General features: G+C 40.4%; 1 protein-coding gene across 6 annotated transcripts in view; it reads right to left on the bottom strand.

Annotated features, from left to right (window-relative positions):
* Positions 1-21,112, bottom strand: part of DYNC1I1 (dynein cytoplasmic 1 intermediate chain 1) — a 320,884-nt gene that overhangs the window by 218,365 nt on the left and 81,407 nt on the right. For all 6 annotated transcript variants that reach the window (XM_037836734.1, XM_037836737.1, XM_037836735.1 and 3 more), the window contains one exon: positions 10,791-10,906. In XM_037836734.1, the coding sequence (XP_037692662.1) occupies positions 10,791-10,906 (116 nt within the window). The remainder of the gene's footprint in view (positions 1-10,790; positions 10,907-21,112) is intronic.

Below are 21,112 nucleotides of genomic sequence, written 5' to 3'. Positions count from 1 at the left end.
TGGTGGCCTCTCCTGGTTTTTCCCTTCTCTTCTGGGTTCATTCATGTTCAGCTGCTAGCTGCTCCCTCTGGCCATCTCTCTCTGTGACTACCCTATACAGTCTTCAGTAATAGGATTAAGGCCCATGCCAACTCAGCTGGGTCACATCTTAACTGAAGTAACCTCATCAAAAGGTCCCATTAACAAGAGTTCACACCCACAAGAATGGACCAACTTTAAGAACATGTTTTTCTGAGGTACATAGCTCCAAGACACTACAGGGGTTATAGCAGGAAATTATTTATGTGCTTTCTCTATTTGTTTTTCTGAATGCAATTATCTTCACCTTAATCTAGGCCATTCACTGGTTGGTAGAGAGGTAAAATTTGAAACAGAAGGATGAAAATAGAAAGGTTAAGCATGGGGGCCCAGGGCCCAGGCCCTCTACCCTCCACAGTGGTTTCACATGGCCATCTGCTTGACTGAGATAGATGCTAAAAGTCATCAGACCTCCCCAGGGGAAAAAAAAATGTATTGTTAATAAAGCATTGAAACTCCTCTTCCCTGATCTCTGTTGATAACAGTCAATCTCCACACCCTGTGTGATAAGACCCTGCCAAAACTCTGTTCTCTCAATTCCTTGTCCTAACCCTTATAAACCACCTCTGGGCAACCCCTGCTTTTGCCGGGCATTAACTTCCATCTTTCCTGTCCTGCCACCACCATAGAACAAATCATTTCCTGTTAAGTCAGCCCTATTAAACCCAAGTCTAACTTCGTGCCTGGTGTGCTCTTGGTCCTAGGGCTAGGCTGGGTTGTGACACTAATGTAATATTTATCTCTTTTATAAAATTAGATTTTGCAGCCCAACAGTAGGTTAACAGCTAGGTTTATTTGAGGGAGAAAGGATAGTCCAAATTCCTTTTCCTTACCATTTAGAATGTCAACAACTGTAAAAATCACCCTTCTGTCCAGAACAGTAGAACCTTGAGACTGTACGGCAGAATGAAAATATGCTATGAGAAAAATTAAACAAGGGAGCTTATTTTTGGACAGTGGCAAGAAAAGGACCATTTAGGGAGAAGAAGAAGAGGAATTTTAGTTATACCCGGGTTTCTGCTTTCTAGGGCAAAGCACTGGGAGGGGTGGAGTATTAGATAAATTGAGAAGTGAGCATAGAGGTCCCTGAACCACAGTCTTTTTCTGGGACTCTGGAAGGAGACCAGTGTGCAGGAGGTCTAATTTACTACAGGCAGCCAATTCTCACTGGGGGTGGGGGGGTAGCATGATGCAATAGAGAGAAGAACTGGTGAGGGTCTCCCTCAGATCCTCTGAGCCTTGGGCAGTGAACTGAGAGCCAGGCTGCCATGGGGTCAGCTGTGGTGTAAAAGGGCCCAAATGTGCTGGGGGTGGACTTCTACACCAGGGGATGAATCGAGGACAGGGCACAGACTCAATGTCTGGAGAGAATAAAAGCTAAGAGGAGACCAATTCATCAAAAGAGATACAGCCAATGCTCCCTGGGAACATCGCCAAGCCAAAAGAACAGATCACAATTTCACCAGCTGCAAACTGTAACACTGGATGCTGGTGACCAGATGGACAGAGGACTCATGGCAGAGAGCAGCAGATGCCAGCCAGCATACAGCCAAGGACCAGCACAAGCCCAGAGTCACTCCCATTACCCCCAGCCCCACCAAAGCCATGAGATCATGCATACCTCACTTCTCCCTCTATACCTGGCCATGATCTTAGGGAGAGAAGCAAATGAGAGTGAGGTTCTACGAGAATTTGATCATTTCCACTCAAGATTAAATGAACATACCAACCAACAGAGACTGTTTAAATAAGTGATTAGTCTAAGGTTGAAAGTGGATTCTTTATGTTATGTCTCTCCCGTGACAACCAGTCATGTTATGGATAGCTATGGAAAATAAAGGAGCTGCACTCTCTCTGCATTTCTGATTTTTAAGGTGAGTTAATTCTGCAGCAACACTACAAGTGCAATAAATGTATATGAGTATGCCAGGCACATAATCAACATTATTCTTCTCTTTCCCTCTCCCTTCTTCTCACATCAGAGCGGACATTTAAAAAATATTTTTGGCTCCCCAGCACCCAAACATCCTTTTTACTTTTTTGGAGGGGACTATCACAAAATAGATTAAAGCAGAGTCAAATGCCAAACATTATGGAGGCTGGGCTGGAGACAGTTATTCCTCTGCCTTGCCCCTCTTAGGGAAAGCAGGAGCATGTAACCCAGGCTTAGCTGATTGGATTCTTCTATACAACCCTTTCGATCTCAAGGGAGTGCTGTCAAGGTGCAGGGAAAGTTAGAGGTTTTCAAGGCAGCAGTGACTGCAGGGTTCAAGACTTGAGTGTAAGAGCAAGAGTGCAGAGACAGAGGCTCAGGAGGGTCAGGTGTAATGTGCAGGCAGATTAAGTGGTAGGACTTTCTGTTCTCAGCTGCCTAGCCATCTTATTTCCTTTCTATGTCCAACCTACTTCTCTAACATTTCCATCAACTCTACCAAGTATCTTATGTCTTTCCAAAAAATCCCTTTTCTATTTAAGTTAACCAGAGTAGCTCCTATTGTTGGCAACCACGAACCTAGACTGGTGCTGGTACAGAAACTGGTTATCAGAAGAAAGTCCCTCAGGGAGTTGCCATTGGTTACCTGCACTAACTGGGGCTAAAGATAATGAAAACTCATTTAAGATTTCAAGAATGGGAATCTTTCAGCCATAACAAATAGCTAAATAATTTTTCCTCTTTGGCCATCTGTAATGAAATGTCCATGGAAAGAAAGGATTTGGTGGCTCACACTGTCACAGCCACTGAATAGTATGAATGGCATGAAGAATTTAAAGACACTAGGATGAGATGAGGTGGTTGCTTCTAATAGGACAGGACGACTTAAAAGAAGAAAAGCTAAGCTCAAACCTCATATTTTAGCTCAAAGCATAGATCCAGGATTTTCTCTGGTTATGTATCTACAGAAAACGTTTTCCCAAAGCAATCATAAAGCTTAAATTCTGTGGGTTCCTGAGTAACATTAATTGAATTCTGAGCTTCATCAGGTTGCTTATGTGAAAATGACAGCACTGATCAGGAATAATGGAAAATTGGACATACAGGTGAGTATGGAGGCCTGCAAGTACCCCTAAGCCACATCCTGAATGAAGCCTTACTTGACACTGAAAGAAAGCCTGTTTCTCTTTGCATCTTCACCGTCTTACATTGAGGTTGAGCAAGCTTTCTGTTTCTATCCATAGATAATTGCTCATCTCCTCTTCACACAGGTCATCATTCCAGGAGGACTCAGGCAGTAAGCTGTAGATGGACCTCCAAGACCTTGCTAAGACATTTGTAGGCCAGAGGGTGAGAGGAAACTCCTATGAAAATATAGGAACCTGATACTTCAGGAAAGTTGCTAAGGGTCTAGTGGTCTGCTCAGTCCAAGTATAGGGCAAACACCTGTTCCTCAAATTCTAAGAGTTAAACTCTTCGGTGGACCCCTCTGGTTTTTGCAGGTGCATATTCAACATCGTCATGTACTTATTCACTTATCAGGTGACTCAAAAGGCTTCCACCTTGAAGTGGCTGTACAACTTGGAAATCATGGTCCATCTGACTGGACGGTACCCAAAGTGTCTGTGGAAAATGAGACAAACCAGCCCTAATCAGGGGATCACAGCAGAGGTCGTTAGATTTTAGAGTAACAGTGATAGCCTCTCCATTGTGTTACCGCTCTCCTTCTGAGATTAAGCCCTGACCACGATATGCCAGGTGAGCATGGAAAACAAACTATGCATCATGAATTGGAGCGTTATCTGACCACCCAGCCATAATATCAGGTTGACCCATGGTCACCCCGTCGGCAAGAGCGAGTGTTAAACTACTAGGCTGCAGCAAATAGTGTGTGTGAACCAGTTGCTCACTTTACCCCTTAAACTTACTTCTGCTGCATTATCACATCTTCCTCAGCCTAATGAGCAATGTCCTGTGACAAGCTGCCTGAGGAGAAAACATCTGAGCCTGGACTACAGGAAGTTCTAAGTGATATGCTGGCATGAGTTGGAAGTGGATGGCTGAGACTTCAGCCCCATTTAGGTATAAGCGTGAAGTTTAGTGCAGAAGAAAACCTTTACAATTCCACTTGGATGAGGGACCTTTTAAAACAGATCTAGAGCAACACAATGTTTAAGTACAATCAAAAGTTTTCCACTGTGAAGGAGGTGCTTGATAATCAGGTGGAAGAGATGTCATGTTCTATAATGTCACTCTCCTGTACCTTATTGCATAAGTGCCTGCTCAGTTAGCTCATGAAGTTTCTACAGTAGCAGGGATTTGGGCAATTCAAGGGCTCAGGTCCCTGACCAAGGCTGCCATGGCTATTGTCTAATCAGAGGTCAACCTAATTCCTTAATACTGGACTCTATCTTGGAAGAAGAATTAGTCAGGTTGATCACTTAGGTCCTTTTCCATCATGGAAGGGGAATCAACTTGTCTTCATTAGAATAGTTGCTTACTTTGGATTTTTTCCTCTATTTGTTATGCTTCTCCTAAGTTCATCAGCCACAGACTTACTGAAAACTTTATAGGTTGGCATGGATTTTGCCTCTGTCTTACTGACAAGTCTCTCTCGGTTTCTGCCTGTCTTCTGGGCCTGGTTTTTTGTTGTTGTTGTTTTCAGTCTTCCATGTCAATTCTGTGAGTAACAGAATAGCTTCCATTCCAGCTCTTTCCTGCTTAAATTAACCATAGTTCCTAATGTGTGAAACCATGAATCTGGAGGATGTCTCTCACCTTCTCTTTTATTTCCTGTTAACTGGCTCATAACACAGAGAGTTGATGTTACTCTATGTGCTAAGCCAGGTCATCCGTCCACATTTCTAGTTTCATTTTTAGTTTTCATTTAGCTTCTTTTGTCACTCACTGAAAGGAGGATTTTGGATGCATGAGTTTATTTGATTGAGATCTGATTGTACCAGCTCTGGTACTATCACCAGGTGCTTTTAAAAATGAATAACCTTTAGATGAGGTTTCTCCTTTTGAATATAAAGATTGTATAGTGCCTAAACCAAGATCTATTTTAATCTCTAATCTAAATTGAGAACTAAACTATGAAAGTTCTCTTGAACAGCAGCTGAAAAGGTAGTTCAGAGATAAGGAAATGATGTTTTTTTAACCATAAAATTTTGTCTTTTCAATCAAAATAATGTCTAAAATATACTATCTGAAATGTCTATTTTCATTAGCAACCCCAATGTTTTTTTTCTTTTTCTATTTTTTTCTGTCTTTCAAGAAACTTGTCAAGATGATATGAGATTAACATTGTTAAAGAAAACTATTATCCCAGGAGAGGCTCCCCAAATCCCTGACCTTTGTGAACAGTGGGCCTGGGGGCTCTATACCTTGTTCTGAAAGAGGATTAATACTTGAAACAAGTGTCAAAAGGGGGAAATATCAGGCATATTTCAAGAAAACAAAACAAGGTATACGTCAATACCTCTCTGAAAGAGTGTCAATTCTTATTTAAGGAACAGAAGCTAAAAATTAGATTAGTGCTTCATTCACTAGGGACTTTAAATTTGCATCCACATGCCACTATGGCTTATTATCAAATATGTGGTTGTCCTTTTAAAGAACAAGTTCAGAGAAAGAGTCTAAGGTTCAGGAAATTGACTTGGAGCCAGTTTAAGAGCTTGAGTCAAGGTTAGAGTATTGCAGCCTGTTTGCTCCCGATAATCTCCAGGTGTTTCAGGACTGGCTTCCATTAGGAAACTGTATCTGTGAGAACTGCCTGATTTCAGATTTAAGTTCTCAAAGAAATATTTCCACTTACATATCAGGGAAATTACTTTATTTGAAAAATTAATACCTAAGAAATAGAATCCCGTGGTCACTAAGGTGTGGGCAAAATGGTGGTCAACAGTTTAGAACCCAAATTCTAATTCTGATCTCTCGTCACCTCACACCGGAGGAAAAAGAAAAGAGAGGCAGAGGTGGAGATAACCAACATGGAGGCCATATATCATCTTTGGGAGTCCCTTGGACAGCATGAAAACAGTGTGGAAGGGATGGATATCCCAATATCAAAACCCAGGACGATGAAGGGAAACTTCAGAGGAGTTCCTGAACTTGGCTCTGTGAAGAGAGGATAGGGCTTATTTGAAGACTTGTCTTGCTGGAGATACAGTTTTGCTTCTGCCCAGTCACCTGACACCTGCATCAGTATGGCTGATCTCACAAAAAGGAGAATCCACAATGCCAACATTCCCCTGCAGGAGCTCTCTACAAGTCAGGGAGGCTCTTCTCACCTAAGCCCCTCTGCCTAGCCACAGTGAAGTGCAAAGATCACACTGGCTTTCTGGATCTCAACTTCCACACCTGTGAACTGACAGGTCTCAAGAGACCTGAGTTATCCAACACTGCAGCCATTGGCTCTGGGCATCTACTGGGCACTTGAAATATGGCTAGTGCAACTAAGGAACTGAATTTTTAATTCTATTTCATTTAAAACTGACCTTCAATTCAGGTATTGTAAAACTTTTAACTATGTTTGGAATAAGTTCCGTATATGAAGCTAATTTTTCAATTAAGTTTTGCAGAATCTAAATACAGCTCAAGTATTGTTGATATTTAGTATCTGAATTGGGACATGCTGTAAGTATAAAATACAAACCAGATTTCAAAAACTTAGAACAGGATGAAAAAGTAAAATAGCTCATTAATCATTTTTATATTGATTACATGATAATCAATATTTTGATACAGATAATATTTCAAATATGAAGAGTCAAATAAAATATACTATTAAATTAATGTTGTGCTAGAGTATTCTAAGGTCACTCACTGCAACCATCTCTGTATTTTCAGCTTCTGTCCTGAGAGTATTCTAGAGAGGATGGGAAACCAAGATAGAAATTCTCTTCAACCTACTGAGAAAATATATTTTTCAAAAGTGCAAAGGTGAAACAGAGATCAAGAAGGTGCCTTTCTTAGATGCCTTCCTACACACCTCTTCCAATCTCAAAGTATTTTAAGTAGATCTCTGCAGAGTGAAAAACATGAATGACGGCTTCATTCTACCTGGGCCAACTCAGACTGCCTAGGTGATCTTCTCACTCAGGTCCCATAACCGTATCATGTGTGTGGGTAGTCAATGCCTGCACCAGCCCATTCGACCTGGGGACTAAAATAGAGGCCTGGCTAAAATAGAAATACTGAACTTCCTTCACCATAGAGTCCTCACTCATGACTTTTCCTGAAAAAAACCCGTAAGACCAAGGCATCCTGAAGGCATGGGTCATACTCTATCCTCACTGACATACAATGAGTAATTTCTCCTCCTTTTTTATTCCTCCAGGATCATCTCATTCTTCCTTCCTTCCACAGATATCTATTGAGTCCCCTCACTGTGCCAGGCACTGTATTGGCACTGGAGGTAAAGAGCATGCATCGTACCCTCAAGGAGGTCACAGACAAAAAGGTAGGCATGTAAACAACAATTAAATACAGGGCAATACAGGGGAAAGCAGAAGGACCCTTATACATCCTGGTGATAGTTTTGAAGGCTTTGCTTACCATCCTCTCCTCTTTGTTTTATCTTATAAATGAGAACTTTGGGGACTCATCTTGGCCATACCCTTCCCTTCATGTTTTTCTCATGTCAGTGGTATAGGGAGGGGATGTCAACCAGAAGAAGAATTACCAAGGAGCTGACACTTGAGCTTGGTCCTGACGGAAGGAAAAGGAGAGCAATGGCTTTCCCGTCAGAGGAGACAGCACATGCAAGTCTAAGGAAGCATGAGACTGCATGCCACATTGGAAAATGCAGGTAGATTGGCCTTCCTTAGATGCAAGAAACAAGGCATGGGAGGAAAGTGGAAGGAGGAGGTGGCCAAAATTAAATAACACTTAGAAGAGAGGATGATCAGAAACTCGTCAAAACTACCTACAGGATGCATAAGGTTCCTTTTCCAAGTTGGCTTCTATCTTCCCAGCAGGTCAAGAAATTCTCATTCTCCCAGAGGTCATTACAGAACCTGGGGTTTTTAGAGATGTCTGGCATCATCTTTGTCATTCAGCAGCATTTTCCGAGCGTCTATAATAAAGATGCAGAAGACTGACTCCCTAACCTTAGGACCTCACATCAGTACAGGGAGATATCACTAACAAGTAAGGCAGAGGCAGTTCAGCAGGGAACCGTATGTTTAAGCACGTGTATAAAATGTTTGAGGGGTAGAGAGACCCTATTCCCCAAACTGGGTGCCCTATTCTCAGCTTTCTTCTTTGGTAACTAATGATCTAAGCAGAGAAGGAAGATCTAAAGTTGTATTGAAACAACAGTGCTGGTAGGATCTTTATTCCTAAATCTTCCTTGTTTAAATCATTTTCTGGTGTGTTTCTCAACACAAGAAACTCCGAAAGCACTAGAATTCTGCTAGTTGTACAAAAGATCAGTGCTCTGAGATTACTGGTTTGAATATTGTCAAATTTCTCACAAATGGTGACTTAAAAATAATGAGCATTCCTTTAGACATGAGGCAGTTATGAGGTAAAATGGATCTTATACCTCACAGTTTTAAATATGATCCACTCAGGAGTCTCATTGTGTCATAAAATTCAGTAGTTAGTTCTTTCCCACCTCTGAATGGCTACAGTCATCAAGAAAACATCCTCATCTTGGGAGCCAACCCAAAGCTGCTACGTGGCAGAGCCTCCCACCAACTGCCGGATACTACTGCCCCTCAGCTCTCCTCCTGCCCGCCCAGGTGAAAGACTAGCAAGCGACAGGCACCCTTGACAGCCTGGCGGCTGGGAGACTCCGGGCAGCCAGAGGTCAAGGAATGGCCTGTGGTGAGAAGGCAATTTGCTGACCCCAAATCTAAAGATTTTTCCTGCCTAACCCATCAGGAATTGCTTTTATGTCAAGAGCTATGGTAGTCGCCTTTGAGTTCAAGTCTGTACTGTGGAATTTGAACGATCCAAATGCACATCACCACAAAAAAGCTCTCTGAGTCTTGTTAACAAAACAGAAAGAACTTCTGCCAATAGCTGAGAAATAAATTTCTTCTTTCCTGCTGCTTGGACCACAGCATAATGAGGGCTCCCAGGCTCTCTTTGCAGTAATAAAACGGAATATACAGACTTTTCCTTTTGATGTGTTCCAGCTTACATTTTAAAGTTGATGCCTTTTCATCCTTAATTTGTCTTCCCTTGTAAATATTTCTGTACCATTTCCCAATATCTGGAGTACATGCATTTTTAAAAAATAATTCACTCCTTCTCCTATTTCAGTTGTATAACTTTATGTTATGGGTCAGATTTGGGGCTAAACATACCTCAGGCCACCACTCCCAAAATACTCTAACAGCAAATTAACTCAAACAAATATTTTGGTTGGGTGGCAAGGTTGTTTTTCAGTGATCTTCCTGATCTTGCCTGGAGGTCCAAGGATAGACCAGGTAAACCCCCAAAGGCTCTTCTAATTTCGCATTTTCTGCCAAATTAATATACTGTACTGATGACGTTTGTTGGAGTGGTTAATTTGAAATGTTACCACCAGAGGGCATTACTTGTTTGCTTCTTAAATACATTTCAACCACTGGGCTTGTAAAAAATGAAGGCCCTGCTACTAAAGAATTGCTCCCAGGTCAGTATTTCGGATGAAGTGTTTTCATGAAGGCTGTTAGACAGCATTTTTCTTCACGGAGTCAGATTTGCTTTTGACATTATGTAACTGGAACTGAAATTGAAAATCTTTGTAGCTTGCACAAACCAAAGTCCACTGATTTATACATTTGCTTTCAACTAAGCAGGGAATGTGAATAATTTTTTGTTCTTATGGCTTTTGGTCAATATTTACTGCATAATAACAATGAACCCAGAATTCCGATATCCACGTTACCACATCAAACAATAAAGTACCATAAAATGAAAAAAGAGAATTTCCTTACTATAGTAACAACATTATTCTCTAACAATGCAACTTCACTTATCCTATTTTAAGTCTAAACAATCTCCCTTTTTTGCTTTGGCGTCATTTTTTATTTCCAGAAAGCATTTTATTTATCAGTTTCAACAACTCTTATTAGTGTACTTTTATGATTCAATGGAATTTGAATATGAATTTTCCACTTGATATTTTCTGGAGACATGGGAGTTCAATTCACATACAGCTAGGTGGAGCTTGCTTGGAAAACTTTAAACATGTGGCAGGAAGCTCTTGTGTGTTGTCATCTGAATTGGCAAAGCTACGAAGAATTTTTATTTTTAGGACAAAATTTTTTTCAGTATAGGGCCAGATTATAGAGAGTATTTCAGGTTTTGTGAGGGATGATGTCTCTGTTGAAATGACTCAACTCTGCTCTTGTAGCAAGAAAGTAGCCATAGACCTAAGTGAATGGATATGGCTGCTACAGTAACATTTTTTTACAGCAGCATTTGGCAGGCTACAGTTTATCATCCCTGCAAATGATGAAACTTAAGTACATACTCTTCTTTTTGATAAAATTCAGAGAAGTTTCTATTACACTGACTTTTGATAATCCCTCTCCCTCCTGACAGTTTTGAAAGAGTGTGACCTCGTTAAAATTACCCATGTTAAAGTCCATTGGTCCCTGGAAGGAGCCCATTGGGTTCCCTCTTCAGTGCTGTCAAAATCAGAGCTGAAGGAATTTTTGGCTTCCAGTGAGTCATTATATTTGTATCCTGTGAGGATCTCTTATGTTAAAAAATGAGACCAAGAAGAATATACTCCCTCCAGAGATAATTTAGAGAGTAAAGAGAAGACATAGTTCACCTTCAGACTGATGTGTTGCCAGAGGCGTCTGGGTCTCCTTGGAGTAGGACACTACTTCCCGTGGCAGAAAATCCACTTGGGTAACCTTCGACACGCCCAGCTTATGCAATCTTCGTCTGCAAGTAAGAGAGGACAAACACTTAGGGAGGGAAGGCATTCCTTGCAGAAGAGCTGTCAGTAATAAAACAAAGCACTAAAACAACCAAACCCGAATACCCTCAGCTTCTCAGTACAAGGGGCAGGCTCACGAAGCAGAGCTGGCCCCGAGCTAGAAGTCAGGAAATGGGTTCTGGCCCTGATTCGCTGAGTGATGTCAAATAGGTCCCTCTGCTTCCTTATATGTAAAACAAAGGGTGGTCAGCTCAGGTAAGCCCTCTTCCATTCTGAACATCTCTGATTTTGCTTGATTAAAATTTAGGTTTCTGGTCTATTAGGGGAGAGGGGAAAAAAAATAATGGCCTCACCATGAAGGGACAAGAGATGGATTTCTTTCTGGAGTTTATGTTCTCCTTGGTGACAGTGTTAAGATCATACACCAAGGGGGTGTATAACACTTCCCATTTCTCAGAAAATGCACAGATCACCTTGTGAATTTGTATTAAAGATGCACTGACAAAGCACAGATGAGTGAAGAGGGCACTACTAGGCTAAGAGTGATGAAGTTCTAACTTGGAATTCTAAAACTGTGATCGTGTAAAACTAAGAAGTGATCATGGAATCAAGGAGGTAAAAGCAGTGGAAGGGCCTAAACTAAGAAGGGCACGTGCAAACAAAGTGACTAAACTCCAGAAAACCTAAATGCTATATACACGGCTTTTATGAGAAATAGATTAACATCAAGAAGATACTCTGAAATCAGGGATGTTTTATTATTTTTAAAAGGCAATTTTAGGGTAAACCTGCATCATCCTCCTCCCATCAACGGCACTATGCCATAATCATTTCTGAAAAGTCATGCAGCACTGTTTTCAGATGTTCCCCACACCCATTATGTCACCTGTTGTGACAACTCTGAAATATATGGGCAGGTGTTATCATCTCCGTTTTATAGATGAGGAAAGTGAGATTCAGTTCAAGCGACATGCCCAAGGCATACACAACCAGTAAACAGTACATCCAGTCCTGGTCCAGTGCGCTTTCCACCAGCCAAACTCCTACCTAAGGTTCTTAACAGTGAGTTCTGAGTCACCTCAACAATCTGAAGTGTCATCCAGGAAATTCCAATTATGGAGGTGATAGCTGGTATTTAAGCACACAGACTCTGCCCACAGCCTGGACTGGAACCCCGGCCCTTCACTTACCAATTGTGTGTGTGAGCTTGAACAAGTTACCTAACCTTGCTGTGGCTCAGTTCCCTCATCAGTAAAATCGGGATAATAAAAGTACTTACTAAGAGGATGGTCATGAATAATATAGCTATATATCTATATCTATATATGTACCCCCAAATACACATATAATTATATACCACATATATTTTATGTATTTGTATGTACATAATTTATACATATATATCTCAGAATAGTTTTTAGAACATTATTTTTAGTATAGTTTTAGTATTAGCACTGGGAATATTTTACTACTTCTCTTAAAAATTTGTAGGCATAGAGTATGTATGTGTCTCTGTGAGAGAAAAAAGAGAAAAGAGGGTAATAACCATTTAGCCAAAACAACATAATCCCTAACTCTCTGGGATTCATATTGCTGTCTGTTTTTAAATTGTTTAATAGCAAATGGAACAGCTTAATTATTATTATTATTATTGGTAGTAAGAGAGAATGCATACCATAGTTAGGAATTTCCAAATACAGTATTCCAGAACATTCTAGGAAAGCAAAAATTCTCCTTTTCTATGAATTACTAAAACAATTGAGGTGAGAACTAAGATCTGCACATAGTTCAGATACAAACAAACAAACCAAAAATACTGACTTGGCGAACAATCCCAGCTGGCTGGCCCTGCAGTCCAAATAAGCATCTCCCAGTCCCAGCTCCCTGCAGCTCTGGGCCCCACGGCCTCATTCGTACTCGGAGCCTCGAGTGCAGAGGCCGCGCGTGCACAAGCAGGCCAGGCTGCAGCCACAGCACTTTCACGCAGCCTCCTCACACAGAATTAGGGTAAAACTCACAGTGTGTTCTAGTAACAAAATGACCAAAGGAGGTAACAGGCTAAGTGTTTCAATATGAAATTCAAGATATGCTTTTGGTTCTGAGGAGAACATTTTCTTTTCTGAAGTGGGTCTTCTTTGGAGCATCTGAAGAAATGAACATGAATAGGCTCCCCAAGACCGCCTGAAGCAAAGCCCCTCCTGCTTTTAAACAGCCCAGAGCATCTCTCTTAGGCCCCACATACACCAGTCTTCTCCACAAGCAAGGAAATGGAAAAGAAACACGGCCTGGCTGAGCATCCTCGCTACTTCAAACTGGGGCCACTCCCGGCTGGAGAGGTACTGCCTGACCCTAGACTTCCCGTGGGCACCTGGGTGAGGTCCAGTCATCTACCAGATTCAGGCTGGGAGGAACAGACAGTCTCATTATTTGGGGATTCCAGAATGCAAATTTACCTCCTTGCTAAAATTTAGCTATAACCCCAAAATCAATACTCCTGGAGCTTTAGCAGTCTTTTGCCTACATATGCAGATCGATGCAAAATTTGAAATCACTCACAGTGCATATTCCTAGCCGAAATCAAACAAGATGACATGTTGCCTTCCTGTTTCAGCTCTCCTACTATAAATAAGTGTTCTTAACATGGTATATTTAGTGCCACTTTGTTCTCATTTTTGTGCTTGTTCTTGGCGATTCCACTGTTTAAAGGCCCCCAGCTTAGTGCTGACGTGCTGCCTAGTTTTAAGCACAAGAAGGCTGGCATGTGCCTTACAGAGAGAATATGTGTATTAGATAAGCTTCATTCAGGCATGAGTTATAGGGCTGTTGGCTGTGAGTTCAACTTTAATGAATCTATGATATATATTAAATAAGGTGCCTTTAAACAGAAACACACATAAAAGACAAAGTTGTGCATTGACTGGCTGATGAAAACGTGAGCAGAGGCTCGCAGGACACTAACCCTGGACTTCTCCTTGGAAGAATTCTTTGAAATTTGCTAATTCAGTGTATTCGGTGACCTGATAGTGCATAACTCCTAGGAATAGCAAGAATCTTCTGTATCTATCTGCAAGCAGGGATGCCAAGGCATCTTAATGGGACATGGGCTGCAGGCCTGTCTTACTGGGTGACTAGCAGCAGGCACTGGGCCATAGGAAGGTGATCTGCAATTCGATTATCTATCAAAGCAAACAAACCAACTCATGAAGCAGTATGGAAACCAACTGGTTCAAATTCCCAGTTTGTCACTTAACAGCTGAACAGTAGGTGAAAAATCCCTCTAAGCCCATGTCTCTTAGCTAGAAAAATGGTTAGGTATCGAGTTGTGAAGATTCAAGGAAGCTAATACTTGTAAAGCACTTAGTTTAGTGCCTGGAACACAGTAAGTAGCTCCTGGCTCAAGTATCTCTACTTTTCTATTTTTAATTCATTATTTTTGACTGGTTACAACAGTGCATTTGTTTAAAAAAAAAGACCAGGGAAGGAAGATTTATCAGTGTTCTAAATTTAACATTCCTTAAGATATAGATTTGAGAATTATCTCTGCCAATAAAACTTAAGAATCATATTCCTAAATTCTTTGTATGGGTACATGTGTAGGTTTTGGCAACTCAGGCAATGGTCCTTTTACTTTTCTTTAACAAAAAGTATTGTATCACCTTGAGGCTTCCCAGTTTACAAAACTTGATTTGAGTAAGTGACAGTTTGCCACTAAAACAAAGTATTTTCTTTTCTAAATAATCATTTGAAACGTTTCAATCAGTTCCTCTCTGATGCTATGTTTGTGAGTTTGGGGTCCCAACTCAGCACAACAATCGAAAATAAGAGCTGAGTTGTTATCATTCAATTCTCTCAAATTGAGTTCAGTTGCTACATTGACAGACTTGTGATTCACCTAACCTGAGGTTGAAACTGTCTCAAATGATTTATAATTTTAAAGCAACTCTTTATGACATTTTTTAGAAGGTACTAGTAGTTTACTGTAGCTTCCCATACAATCTCCAAATTTATTAAGCTGCATTTATATTAAACATTTTCTTCTCTGTCACTTATCTTCTTGTTGTTATGGTAACCATGTACTTACAATGTGCCAAACAATGCTTCTCATCTATTATCTCTTTTATCCTCTTTAAACTTTTATATCATATCCCAGTTTTACAGGTAAGAAAACTGAGGCTCAGTGAGGTTAGGTAATGAGCTCAAAATCACAAAGGCAGTAAGTGACAGAGCCAGGATTTAAATCCAAGGCCCATGTACTTGATCTGGGCTCCACTGACCTTATCCTCCTGCTTTTTACCTAATGCCTTATGATCATTCACTCACTGAGGCACGTTTCTTACAACCTAATATATAAAAGGTCCAAACATATATTTATAAGCAGGAGAAAAAGATTCCTGAGAAGTGGCCTGGCATAGATTATTAGAACATAATAGAAGGCCATGCTTCCAAGGTGAGTTACAGGCAATTGCTCCCAGTCCTGGCGGTTGCAGAAACGCTGGCCAGAAGGTGGTGCCCTTCCAGGGAAAAGAACTCCCTGTCACACGTGTTCTGCAATGCAGTTCTCAACTCGGAGGCTCTCCTGGACAAGCCCTAAGGTCTGTGTATCTCAGCGGATCCAGAATCCACCAGTTCATACAACCTTGTAATAAAGGCCTTCTTCAACGCCCCTAAATATTTTCAAAATTCTACCAGCTCACAAAAGTATGATGACTATGTCTAGGAGCTAAAGTATACAGTAGTTTTCTTTAAAAGTGTGAGCACTAAGCATCGTGTTTCTCATTTTTCTTCAAGGTCATACCAATTCATTGTTCTTTTATTCGGGGGGAAGTAAAACTTCATAGAGAGGAGAAAAAACCCTGCAGCATTAATGTTACTATCATGCCTCTTCTTTCTACTTAGGCTGTACAGTCCATGCTGGCCCTTCAGTTCTGACTCTGGGACACCTCTCCTGCCACCCCCCCACCTCTCCTGCATAACTCGCAGCCCCTCAACCCTATACACATCTATACTTCCACCCTAACCCGCTACATGCTATTGTATTCACTTCTTTTCTTGTCTGCCCGTGACTTGACAGCAAACTTAAAAATTTGTTCCTTACTAATTTATGTCTGTAACCTGTGGTTTAGCTCAATGTCAGGCACAGAACAGGCAATAAATAAATGTTTGAGGAAGGAAGGGAGGGAAGAAGAGAAGAGAAGGAGGAATGTGGGAAAGGAATGATATAGAAATATAAATTAAGACTTGAGGTATCTATGTCATAGCTGACATGGCATTATTATTAAACCATTTGTATTTTCACCTTGGTAATTTATTCTAATAAAATGTAATAAAGTTTAAAAATTACTGAATTAAATTTATATAGTGTTTTAAATAACTATAAGAAAACAAACAATTCAAAATCACTTAAGAAGTACAATAAAGCAATAATGCCAACTTGGCACTGTCCTAAGGTGAGACACCATCTTTCTAGGGCTAGCCTGGACTCCCTCTTAAGAAAGCTGGAAGTTTTTCTATACTTGGTCCCACCAACATATCTGGGCAAAGAAAGCCATATTGAACCAAAATTGAAAACGTTTCTTCTGAAAGGAAAAATCAGGTCTTGAGGAAGAATGAAAAATGGAAGCTGAGGTTTGCTTAGGGTGCAGAGATTTCCTCCAGTTCACCACTAGCACAGTCCAATCCACTCAGTTCTGGCCATTTTTCCTTTTTTCCTTGACTGCATACTAGGAATCATACTAAGAAAATCACTCCCCCTTCCCCTTTCCATTTATGGCTCAATTGAGACTTCTTTTTCCCTCCACCCACAATAATTTAGCACGGCTTTGCTAGCTATTTACAAAGTAATCCAGGCTAGCCCTGGAGAGATGCTGGCTGGCATCACCTCAGGACAATGCTTGGTTGTCTTCTGAGGAATCCACGGTTTCACTGCCCAGTGTGTCTGGGATACCCCGCCCAACTTTTTCAGTTGTAGATCAAGGATAGATGCTTGAGCCAGCTTCTTAGTATTTTGTACACTGCAAGCTTCATTATCCAAGGAAGATGTAGCTGTAAATGTGCCTTAAGCATGGCATATGATATCTACCAAAGCTGAAGAAAGTAAAGGTTATGCAGACTTATTCCCAAATAAAAGGCTTCTGTCCTATCATTAACGTTATGAGAAACACGCATATAGCCATTGGAATTCTGATAAAGACACATTCTGTGGCTACTCCCATTTCAAAGATGAAAGAAATTCCAAGGAAAAGGTTACTGATATTTTAAAATGACATTAATACACCATTTTAATAAGCATTATTAAACATTTTCTATTCTTAAAATAATGAATTTAAATGAGAAAATAATTTTCACTTGTTAAGAACCTGGGTTGGTTGTTGACGGCAAGGGAAAACAACTCTTTGGGAAGATCTTTAAGACCACGGCTGCTGTATTTTATTTTATTTTTACCAAGATAAAATTCCCATACTATAAAATGCTCCCCTTTAAAGGGTACAATTCAGTAGTTTTTTGTATATATTCACAAAGTTGTGCAACCGTCACACTATCTAATTCCAGAACATTTTCATTACCCATAAAGAATATCCATTAGCAGCAACTCCCCATTCCTTCTTCCCCTACAGCCTGGCAACTGCTATTCTACTTTCTGTCTCTGTAAATTTGCCTATTCTGGACATTTCATATGAATTGAGTCATACAATACGTGGCCTTTTGTGTCTCGCTTCTGTTTTTGGTTTCTTGCTTAATGTTTTCAAAGTTCATCCATGTTGTAGTGCGCATCAGTACTTCATTCCATTTCAGAGTTGAATTCAGTTGTATGCAATATATATCCATATGCTTGGATATACCACATTTTTAGAATTCATTCATCAGCTGGTGGACATTTGGGTTGTTCCCACTTTTTGGCTATAATGAATAAAGTTGCTGTGAACTTCTCTGTACAAGTCTTTCAGTGGACATATGTTTTCAGTTCTCTTGGATATGTACCTAATAGTGGAACTGGCTGGGTCATATGGTAACTCTTTGTTTAACCCATTGAGGAACTGCCAAATTCTTTTCCAAAGTGGCTGCACCATTTTATATTTCCACTAACAAATGTATGTGAGATCCAGTTTCTCCATATCTACACTGATAATTGTTATTAACTGTCTTTTTTGTTGTAACTTTCCTACTGGGTATGAAATGATATCTTGTGATTTTGATTTAAATTTCCCTAATGGCCAATGATGTTGAGTATCTTTTCAAGTGCTTCTTGTCCACTTGAATATCTTCTTTGGAGAAAATATCTATTAAGATCAATTGCCTAATTTTTAAATGGGTTAATTGTGTTTTTATTGTTGAGTTGTAAGGGCTCTTTATAGATTCTTGATTCTAGAACCTCCTCAGATAAAAGATTTGCAAACATTTTCTCTCATTCTGTGGGTTGTCTTTTCACTTTCTTGATGGTGTCTTTTGAAGCATAAGAGTCTTTAATTTTGGCAAAGTCCAACTGATCTACTTTTTCTTTGGTTGCTTATGCTTTTGGTGTCATATCTTAAACCAATGCCTAATCCAAGGGCACAAAGATTTACATCCTTGATTTCTTCTAGGATTTTTATGGTTCTAGCTCTTGAATTTAGGTCTTTGATCCAGTTTGAGTTAAGTTTTGTATATAGTGTGAAACAGGGGTCCAAATTCATTTTTTCACAGTGGATATCCAGTTGTACCATGCCTTAATTTTCGCTTAATGTTCAGCGGCAAGATTGAGCATGGGACCAAAGAAAGTTTTGTCATAAACACTGATTCTAGTTGATATGCCCTGGCCCCAAGCAGTTGTCAAATTTGAGGGTAGGAGGATTCAAGGCGAGAGACCTCATCACCCAAAAGCTTCCCGGGATTCATGAAAGCTCTCAGAGCAGCTGAGCATGTCTGCCATCACCAACATGGTCACTGTCAAATTCTCTCTGAATCAGCTGAATGCTATTCAACTCACATTCTGAAACTGTGAGTTTGTACCACAGTGAATTTTTATAGCGGATTGATGTTTCTGCATTTCATATTCAAGGCAATTGAAGGGAATTGCATAAAGACTGTTGTATTTCCTCTATAGGCCTCAGAAAGGAACCCAATAGCACAGAGAACTGGCTGGAGTCAGGTAAAGCTTGGAGCAAGGTGGCTGCCATGAGAATTTCACAGATACCATCAGCCAATCCTCAAGGGTATGCTTACATCAGAGTGCATGATACCTTTTCTGACCTGTCACCAATATTGGAAGGTAGAGCTAGCAGGCCCAAACTGATCTGAATAGGACTTTTTTTTTTTAAGTGTCACAGTGCTAGAGCCTTACCAAGATACAGAAAAGCCAGAATTAAAATGTACCTCATGCATCTATGAAACTCTTTAAATTTTACAAATTACAAATCACAAAAGACCCTCAAAAATTGTCTCTGAATACCAGTTTCAGCATGCTCAATGATCAGAAATTATAACACCAGCAGTAAACACCAGCTGTTGTACCCTGCATTAGACCTGGTGGCAGAAGAGGGGTGTGGGTGGATTAGCTGGCAGACTCAGTAGCTGGGGACAGAAATCAGCATGTGGCACTCAGAAGCCAGAAAACCAAAAGAGGTCATTCCATTATTGGTCAGTTCCTGGAGCAGGGAAGGATCCTGGAAGCCAAGCAGATAAAACCAGGAACAGATGCTCTCAGAGAAAAGGAGTTACTTGGCCAGATGACAAAGCAGCTTGAAGCCAAGGAACAAAAGAATATGTGCATTAGGCCCAGACTCAATCCCGCTGATTTTTATTCCTGCTTATTCACAGGTGGGTATTTCATCCCCATGATACATTAAAGGAGCTGCCAGATATTTTTCTCAGTGCTGCTTCTAAACTTCCTTGAAGCCCCTGAGACAGTAAAAATGATAATGGTGCTATTTTCTTCCTTGTGCAAAATTCTTACGTGGGTGGAAGACTGTGTCCTTGATGACTGGCAGTGGAACTACTTGGGCCAACATTATTATTACCAGTCACAAACAATTTTTGAGCAAGGCACTATGCAGATCCTAACAATACAGAGAGAATGAGGAGATAGGACATATACATCAAAAGGAAAATAAGAATGAAAGGTAGCAAATAAGAGTCAACATGAATTATTCACATAATAAGTGAGAAAGGAGAATATAATGGGACAGATTACTGTGTATCTGGGTAAATGAAGAAATTTTCACTGAGAATGGAAGATCTATTTTAAGTCCAGGAGAGTCAGGACTCTTAGGTGGAAAAGGATGGGGAAAGGTGTTCTAGAAAGATGGTGCTACATACATAAAAATCTGGAGACTGAGTTCACATTTTCACCTGACACAAGTTTTTCAGAGGAAAATTTTTGGGTTGGGGAGCAATGGGAGATAAATTTAGGGAGGTACATTGGGGCCAGGTTTTTGGCGAGTTTTGAATCTCAGGCTAAAGATTTGAATGTTTTGTTGGCAACAATGAGGAGCAATTGAGCATTATTAAGGAACTGACAGCTGCAAGGTGACACTCAACACATATTAGTACAGCAAGAGTGTGAAGATTGGAGTCTAAATCCCCCTTCTGACAAAGGAAGGGCTAGATACTAGGCGTGGGGAGTGCCCAGACCTTAGAAGCTGAGCGTGGGGAAAAGCAAAGGCAGGTGGTTGGGTGGGTTCTTCAAACAGAGAATCCAGATAAGACATCGATTCAAAGTGGGCAGCCAGAGAAACAATTCCTAGATTTGTGACCAATAGTCTAACTGAATGTGCAGAGGGTGATGAAATGAAGGCACTCAATTGTGGTGGCACTGGGAATAGAAAGGAAATGCTACAGCTTGGAGACTCTGAAAAAGAATTAAGAATATACTTTAATTAAGAATTAAAGATAGATCTTAGCATTTATTTGATATGGAGGGTGAAGCAAAAGTAAAGCATTACAGATTATCTCAAGTCTACATGCCTAGTTGGAAGAAAAGTGCAAGGTATAATTGAAAGAAATAGGGGAATCCAAAGAAAGATCTGCGTTGGAGTAAAAACAAGTACCTTAGTGGATGGCATTGTGGTGAGGGGTTTTACAATTGGAAACCTCCAGAGATGTAAGACCAAAGCTCAGAAAAGTGGAAAAAAAAAAAATAAAAAAGAACAATGTGCCCTGGAAGCCACCCCCTGAGAGTCATAAGAAAAAATGCTGTAGCTAAGAGGAGATAATAGAGGAAGAGAAGACTCCAGGGA

Source organism: Choloepus didactylus, chromosome 5 (assembly GCF_015220235.1).
Source record: "Choloepus didactylus isolate mChoDid1 chromosome 5, mChoDid1.pri, whole genome shotgun sequence".
NCBI lineage: Eukaryota > Metazoa > Chordata > Mammalia > Pilosa > Megalonychidae > Choloepus > Choloepus didactylus.
This window is presented reverse-complemented; position numbering and strand designations above follow the sequence as displayed.